Source organism: Bos grunniens, chromosome 14 (genome assembly GCF_055505025.1).
Source record: "Bos grunniens cultivar Pamir isolate PY7600 chromosome 14, Bosgru_T2T1.0, whole genome shotgun sequence".
Taxonomy (NCBI): Eukaryota; Metazoa; Chordata; class Mammalia; order Artiodactyla; family Bovidae; genus Bos; species Bos grunniens.
Window position 1 is genome coordinate 19,176,801 of NC_141178.1, and position 8,717 is coordinate 19,185,517.

General features: G+C 42.9%; 1 protein-coding gene across 4 annotated transcripts; it reads right to left on the reverse strand.

The window, feature by feature from the left end:
• Window positions 1-704: 704 nt before the first annotated feature.
• ZNF706 (zinc finger protein 706) lies at window positions 705-8,447 on the reverse strand. Of its 4 annotated transcripts, none has more exons than XM_086336183.1 (4): window positions 8,387-8,447; window positions 4,304-4,440; window positions 1,716-1,823; window positions 705-1,021 (listed from the first exon to the last, which is right to left on the reverse strand). In XM_086336183.1, the coding sequence occupies exons 2-3, from the start codon at window positions 4,436-4,438 to the stop codon at window positions 1,728-1,730; spliced, it is 231 nt and encodes a 76-aa protein (XP_086192309.1). In that variant the 5' UTR covers window positions 4,439-4,440; window positions 8,387-8,447; the 3' UTR covers window positions 705-1,021; window positions 1,716-1,727. The 4 variants fall into 4 exon arrangements, with proteins under 4 accessions (XP_086192309.1, XP_086192308.1, XP_086192307.1 ...); XM_086336182.1 differs by having other exon boundaries at window positions 8,379-8,436; XM_086336181.1 differs by lacking the exon at window positions 8,387-8,447 and adding an exon at window positions 8,032-8,237.
• Window positions 8,448-8,717: the final 270 nt, after the last annotated feature.

Sequence of the window (8,717 nt, forward strand, 5' to 3'; positions counted from 1 at the left end):
TTTTAGGAACCAGCACAAAGTAAACTCCTAAAATCAACTATTAACTTAAAAAGGAAAGAAAGGAGACGGTTCTGGGAATTAACTCAGCCACAAGTCATTCCAATCCTTCCATTACTGCAAAATCCATTCATAAATTGGCCAAATTGTTATTAACTTCCAAAAACCCCTTCCAAAATTACGAACTTCAATTTCAAATCAAAGAACTTAAACAATTTTCAAAGAATCAAGTATAATTTATAAAAGATAGTGCTTTACCAGTTCACATATGTTCCATCATATTTTACATTACACAACAGGCTGCTTATTTCATTGTGGCATATACTTTAGAACATAATTTTTCAGAAGGGCTCAGTGACAATCCAACCAATCTGAAGAATATATCAGTTATCTACAGGCTGTACCTGGCTGGCAGGTATAGCCAGGTCACATAGCAAGCTGAAATAGTCCAACCTCAATCACAGGAAGAGGGAAAAATGACACGATTGCAATATACTAAGGCAGCAGGTAAGTCATTCTTCACCTAGGTCGGCAAGTGCCAATAAAATCCTGTGCACAAATTAGTGAATGAGTCTGATCTGGTTTACCTATGAACTTGCCCCTGAACTGAGAAAAGGACCTAAGACCTGCGCTTGCAATTTTAGCTGATGAATTCATTAGATTTTTATAAGGCAAATAATGTAGAAAGAACAGAATTTCTAAAACCATTTATCCTGTGATGTTGTAAAATCAAAGTACTACTTTATTAAATGAGTTATTTTACACAATATGAACATCAATATAATTACAATTGTAAAAAAATTTTTTATAACAAGGATGGACTGATTTTCAGATTTCCAAATCAGAGTCAACTGTACATTTACACAGAATTGTCTTTGCATGAAGCCCAAAAGGGAACAGCATAAAAATGAGTGTTTCTGTAGCCCCTTTATTTTTGCTGATCAACAGTTTGTTAGAAAAGCAGCTGCAGGTTTGTTACCTAAGGTCTGAGACAGTAGAAGAATCAAAGTCATCACGTATTCACCTACAAAACAAAAGATGTTCAGTGAATGTAAGCATTACATAAATATGATTTATATGTATTTCAAGTGTCTTTAAAAAAAAGCAAAACATGCCTAAGCTATGAAGTTAGCCTGATAGTTTTGTCAACTAAGTTTTATAAACAGATCTTTGATGAATATAAAAAGAAATAATTCTCATACATATACCATCACCATTTAGGGAAAAAATCCAACCACACAGAAAGTACAAACTGATTATTTTCAAGTGACTGTCCCATTTATAGTGAATGCCTACATCCTACCTTATATTTTAATGTACTCTGCTAAGCACTCTAAGTCAAATACCAACAAAAAAGCACTCACAGACTATGGCCTGCATCATTTCTGGGAGCAAGATCCTCAAACACTTCTATAATGGTTATTTTCTTTATAATGGTTATTTTCTTTAAGCTGAAAACTCTTCCATTCTCGGACCAGAGTTGGCCAGCATCACCCCATCCCATTTTTGGCTACAGTGGTAAAAGCTTAGATGTTTCAAAGGCATTGAAAGGATATGGTCTGGGGAAATGGACTTCTAACAATTGCAAAGTTAAATGTTAACTTAAAAGAGGGCAGTGTTGAAGTCTCAGCTAGAAGACAGAAATCAATTTTACAATTACAAAAAATAATTCTGCTCTTGTATACAACCTGACATTAACAAAAGAAAATATCAATTACCTGTAAACAACTTTATGCCTGAACATCAGCTAATTCTGGAGGAAGTGGAGTCTTAGGATGCTTGCTCTCAAAGTGCTGCTTGAAGGTCTTAGGGTCTGGCATTTGTGTCTAATTTTTAAAATTGTGCAAAAAAGAAGAGTTAGACCTGATTCATGAAACAAAAGTGTGCTTTTAAAATCCTAAGCCTGCTCATGATCAACAACTACTGCAAAACACTTTTAAATTCCTTTAACTTACTGGCTGACACATGAAAAGGACTTTGTAGCAAAGAAATTCGTAGCATATCCCACATTTCACATATAAAAAAGGGATAAGTCACATAGAATATTACCTGATTAACAACAAACAATAATAGATAACATTTACTGGACATGTTAAGCACTGTTACCAAACTTTTCACAGAATCTTCCAGTAATCTTTAATCAGTTTTTACTATCTGCATTTTATGTGCTAAGGAAACTAAAACCTACAGTTTAATTTGTCTAGTACCTGTGTTTAACTTAGTACTAGGTACTTCAGATCTCAAATACTACACTATACTGACTTAACTAGGCAAGGACATTCAATTATTTATTCTTTAAGCACATTAGATAAAACATTAAATAAACATTTTTTGTTGTTGTGAGTTCTATATGAGATACTTTAGTATTTTTAGGTCAAAGTATTTTTTCGTTAGTAATTTAGTGAAATTTACTTTTACCTTGTCTCTTTCCAAACAGAATCTGAAGCCCGCTCAATCTCATTATTTTGTGTATATCAAAGCTCAATAAAAACAAGTTATTTAATGTAACAGATTTCTTCTCTTAATGAGAACTTTTAAGGAGTTAGGAATTCTTTCATCGGTAATGACTTCAATAAAAGATTAACTTTAGTCCAGGAATCAATCAAGTCTTCTCAATATCCCTTCCCAGCCATGGGCTTCCCAGTGGTGCAGTGGTAAAGAATCTGCCTGCCAACGCAGGAGATGTAGGAGACATGGGTTTGATCCCCGGGTTGAGAAAATCCCCTGGTGGAGGAAATGGCACCCCCTCTCCAGTATTCTTGCCTGCAGAATCCCACGGACACAGAGGCCTAGCAGGCTACAGTCCATTGAGTCAGATACAACTGAGCATCTGAGCCACTTCCCATCCATACTACCAATTCTACCCAGACATACAGAAAAAAAAGTCTGTTGTAACTGGAACAACCTCACCATGCACTTTTCCTTTGGCACTTTTACTTACTAACTTCAAGGGTGGTGACCTTAGGGGACTTCCCTGGTGGGAGAGGGTATAAGAATCCACCTACCAATACAGGGGACACAGGTTTAATCCCTGGTCTGGGAAGATTCCACATGCCGTGGAGCAACTAAGCCCAAGCTCTAGAGCCCATGAATCTCACATACTGAACATGCACACACAAGGGCCTGCAACCCACGACTCCTAAGCCTGAGTGCTGCGACTACTGAAGTCCCTGTGCCCCAGAACCCGTGCTCCCCAACAAGAAAAGCCACCACGATGAGAAGCCTGCAGAGTAGCCCCGTCACCGCAACTAGAGAAAGTCCACTAGTAGCAGCAAAGACCCCGTGCAGCAAAAAATAAAAATACTAAGAAGAAAAAAAAGTAGTGAGTTTAAACAGGCAAAAAAAAAAAAAAAAGACCCTGGCAACTTCTTCGCGGCAGTGTGGTATAGTGGTCCAGAACGTGGGCTCCGGAGGTGGACCGCCAGGGTTCAGATCCCAACTCGCCAACATACTAGCTGGGTGACCCAGCACAAGTTATTTAACTTCCCATGACTCAATTTACTCTTCTGTAAAATAAGAATGAAAGCACTTTATGCCATAGAGGAGTTGTGTGACTAATGGGCGCATACATGTAAAACATGTGGCTCAGTGTCTGGCACCTCGTAAGCACTCAATAGCAGCTGTTATGATTATTCTTCAATCTAATATAGCACATTAATGCTAGTAAAAGCCCTCAACGTGAATATACTCTACTTTGTAGACATAACAACAAATTTAGCAAAGGAAAAAAAAAAAGCCAAGTATATAACCAGGGGTGTCTTACATAGCTCTAAATTAAGAATGTAAATCTGACTTTTCTTACGAAGTTCAAAGTGTATTATTTGCCCTTAAGAAGACATCTTTTTTCTCCACGAGGAAAGGGTTTTTGCTTTGTTCATTCCTTCTCAATAACACTAAGAGAACTGTGTCTGGCCAGAGGAGCTATTCCAAAAATATAATTGTTGGGAGTTTTAGGGCGGTTCAGTGGTTAGAGGACTCTGTGCTTCTACTACAGGGAACATAGATTCAAAACCTAGTCAGGGAACTAAGATTCTTATGTGTCTCAAGGCACAGACAAAACACACACACACACATACATATATATAATCATTGAATAGAGGAATGAAGATGGGTTCCTAACACAATCACCTCTCAAATCTCCTATTTCAAGGAAAGCATTTATCTTGCTATGTTTGCAAAATTTTAACCTATACAAACCAATCCGTAATGAAAGAACTGTCCATGAGAGAGCTATGTCTTTCAGATAAGACTGGGCACGTTCAGAGTGGTATGGCTGTAGGAAGCTATGTCTTTCAATTCCCCTTACCCTACAGACAGTGCAGGTATATATTAAGGCAGCTTTGGCAGCAGCCTTCTGGTCATGTCCTTGTTTCTTCTTTTGTCCAGCTTGCTTTTTGGCATTTTTCTGCTGAGACTGAATCTTCTGCTGTCCACGAGCCATATCTGAAAACAGAAGTTGAGACATTAGAGTGAAATCTTAGTATGGTAACACCCCAAGAACTGGACAGCTGTTTTACAGAAATACTAGTCAATCAAAATGTATGGATTTTCAAATTCTCGCATACAAGGCTACTAGAGGATAAACTGATATAACCACTGTAGAAAACTAGTCACCTATGCTATAATCTCACAATTCCATTCTTGGTATATATTCAACAGAAATGCAAATACATTTTTGTACAGCAAAAGGTACAGTTCAAGAATGCTCACTGCATCTGTTTCCAAAACTGGAAAGAATCCAAATGCTTATTAATAGTAAAGCAGATACATAATGTGTGGCAGACTTCTACAATGGACTACTATGCAACACTCAAAGGGAAGGAACTATTATTACAAGCAACAACATGGTTATATCTCAGTGTTAAAGGAAAAGAAGCCAGATACAAAGAATCTGTGTTGCATAAAGTTTAAAACAGTCAAAACTAATCCAGGAAGTAACAATGGGAACAAAGGACATGAAGGAGATTTTTGGGGTGCCGATAATGTTCTGTGTCTTGATCCACGTAATGGTTATACAAGTGTGTTCACTTGTAAAAATTCACTTAACTATACACTTTTCTGTATGTAATCTTCAGAAGTTTACCTAAGACAGTTTAGCCCCTTCCTCAATCACTTGATCATTTTGCAAAAGTACTTTCCCCTTTGACCTGAGATTCTTACAACTTTAAGAGAAATAAAAGCTGTCATCCAGTGCCTCTAAAGAAATTCACAGGAGCAGTGGGAACCATACTCTTGAATACTTAGGTTTCATAAAATTACTGTGCTATTCTTTAAAAAAAAAAAAATTGGTCTTCATATGACTGCTGGACAAATTATTAAGTAAGATTAACGGGTTTGTTGTTGTTCAGTTGCTCGGTCATGTCCGACTCTGCGACCCCACTGACTGCAGCACGTCAGGCTTCCCTGTCCTTCACCATCTCCCAGAGCTTGTTCAAATTCATATCCGTCAACATTAAGGGTACTTTTACAAAAATGAAAGCTACCCCTTGTTACTACTGGCAATATGAAATTGACATGGGTTAAAAATTAGGGGGAACATTTTTATTTTTTCAATAAAGACTTCTTTAAGACAACAAGTTAAACCTATTCATAAAAGGTCTATAATGAGTTGGAGCTGGTTTTTAAATACTTTAAAATAGGATTTAAGTAGAATCCCTATGGATAGTTTTGACTAGCGCTGCAATTAAATTTTACATTTTTAAGTCATTTCAGTACATGAACACAAAATACATTTATTAACTTCACCAGGAAAGAGTGTTAGCTTGTTCTGACTGGAACCTTAACTAGATAAGAGGTCAAAACAGTCACTGAAACACCGCAGTTTCTCCCAAAAAGACAAAGGGGAACAACAACAAAAAAAGGCACATCCATAGGACAAGTTCCCACTAGCATTAAACATCGAACCTAAAAGTCAAAATACAAAGGAAAGTCAATCCTTTTCTAGGAAGCCAGCTCAGCATTTCAACAAATTACAAAATTTTTCAGTATGGAAGCGACTTAGCAGCAGCAGCCTAATACAGGAACCCCATTCCCATCAAATAATGGTATATACAATCAGATGTGTTAGCCACTCAAGACTAAACTTCCATTTTTGTTATTTTTAAAAAAACCAAATCCTTATTAATTCCAAGTCAAACGAAATGCTTTTTTCAAAAAGTATATTTATGGCAAGTTTACAAACCTATTCCCATGGAAACAGATTTGGACACTTCTGCATTATCTGAATGACAGGTATTCAATCTTTATGACATCTCAATGTTTATAACATTCTTAGTGTCTCAATGCCTTAGTATCAGTACCTTAAGTCAGAATACTTCAGGCTTCACATGGATCTGAACTCTTCCACATGATGTATGCTACGTATGTTAATACACTGATTATGTAGGTAACCTCTTAACTGTTTTACACTGGGGGGGGGGGGACCTTATAAAATGGTAAGCTACTAATTCTAGAAGTTGATATCTAGAAGTTATTAGCTATTCCGCTAAAATATTCATGCAGTGATCTGAAAAAAAGCAACTTTTGCAGTTACCATTGCTGATAAACTGGGAGAAGGCAATGGCACCCCACTCCAGTACTCTTGCCTGGAAAATCCCATGGACGGAGGAGCCTGGTGGGCTGCAGTCCATGGGGTCGCTAAGAGTCGGACACTACTGAACGACTTCACTTTCACTTTTCACTTTCATGCGTTGGAGAAGGAAATGGTAACCCACTCCAGTGTTCTTGCCTGGAGAATCCCAGGGACGGGGGAGCCTGGTGGGCTTCCGTCTATGGGGTCGCGCAGAGTCGGACACGACTGAAGCAACTTAGCATTGCTGATAAAATACAACATTAACAATACATTTTCCCATTCTCACTGTCATCTCACAAAAGCAACAAAAATACGTAACAGCTTTAATAAAGAAAAGATTGTGGTTGCTGTTCTTATTTTTAAAACAGAAAACACGAGGTAAAGGAAATTGAAATCAGTCTAAGTCTAAATGCGTAAGACAGGCCCCTAAGTTCTAGCGACACGCTTGCATTGATTTCCTTTCTGAAAGCAGAAATGCAAACGAACAAACCACCTGCTTTTGGACAGCTCAACTTAGGGCTTGCTCTCAAGCCAACTGAGAACAAAATCTTAAGCGTAACTAAGCATAACTTCTCCTTGATTAAATGCAGCGAACTGAGGGGCAAGTCATTTACAAATACCTAAAAGCTGGCTTATAACTCTTTATTTTGTATGGTCTTCCGAGGGGGGCTGTAAAGAGGGAAGTAAAGCGAATAACGAGTTCTTCCAATATGAGGGGCTCTTACAGGAGGTACCAAGTATAAGCCTTGCCCCCAAAGAGCCTCCTAAAACCAAAACAAACGAGTAAGAGAAAAAATTGCTGGATCCAGGAAGTAGGATCATTTTCCATTAAGTATCTGAAAATAAAGAGGCCCGGGCAGTGAACAACTGGACTCTAGCTTTTTTAGTGAACTAAGTCCCTTTCGGAGAGGAGAGAGGATGAAAGGGCCGGCAGTTAGGTCTATTTTAGCCAGCTCTTCGCTGAGCCCGGCTGTTAAGCCTGACACACCTTCCTTCCCAGACCGGCCTCTCTCGCCTGGGAGAGAATTCCTCCTCTTTTTCGGCCACCGAAACCCCTACCTACCGGCCCCTCCTCACGGACCCCGGCGCGAGACACGCCTCCCGGGGGCCTCCGCTGCCCGAAACCTGGCCCCTTGGCCACCGTGAGCTCAAGCTGAGGGAAACCGACCAGCTGCTGCCGCCAGCGGGTAAGGTTACCGCTCCTCCGCCGCCGCCACGGCCGGCCTGCGAGCCGGCCACCTGCAGGGCCTGGCGGGCGCCCGAGCTTCCCCTCCTTCCCGGCGGCCCGCGCCGGGACAGGGCAGGCTCGGCGGCCCCCCAAGGAGGCGGGGCAGGCCGGCGGCCCCTCGCGACCCGCGCTGACCCGCCCGCCCCCTCACGGCCCCCGCCGACCCAGCCGGCCGGCCCCCCACCCCGGCTCCCGGGCGTCCTGCGGCGTCAGCGCCGCCCCCACAGCCGCTCACCCGGGCCGGGACAGTCTTGCGTCGGAGAGACCGCGCAGCACGAGAGGGCTTGCGGGGGGAGGTGGCCGGAGGGAGAGGAAGGGGAGCGCGCCCAGCACTGCTTCGGCCTCCTCCACCCGCCAAGGAAGGGAAAGGCGAGAGCCGGCAGCACAACAGCCCGCGACTCGCGCCTGCCGCCGCCGCCGCCGCCGCCGCCGCGCGCGCCCGCCGCCTCTGCCTTGAGGGAGGCCACTACACCTCGTGCTCGCGCACGCCGCGCACTTCTCCCAGTCGCCCCAGCGCCGCCTGTTCCCCGCAGCCCCCGCCCACTCGCCTTCCTGCCCCGGCCTCCCGCCCCGCCTCCCCACCTCCCCACCCGCACGCGCGCCTGCGCCTCTTCCGGTCTCGCGGGCCAATGGTAGCGCGCCCCTATTACATAAGCGCGAGGGGCGGGGCCTGGCCGGGACGGCGGCCTCTCAGAGACCGGAACGGCAGCGGACGTCGCGCTTTATCCCCGGCGCCCCTCCCCTCCGGCGTGCTGCCTTCTAGGCGGCTTCAGCCGGCCCTGGGAGCCGCGTGATCTCGGTCCTTTCGGGTGATGGCCTGCAGTGTGATTCACAGGTCGCTTGCTTACTCAGTCTGACGGCGGCCCGGCCTCAGCCCCCGCGCCCCTTCCTTCTCACGAGACTTCAGTCTCGGCGGCGTCC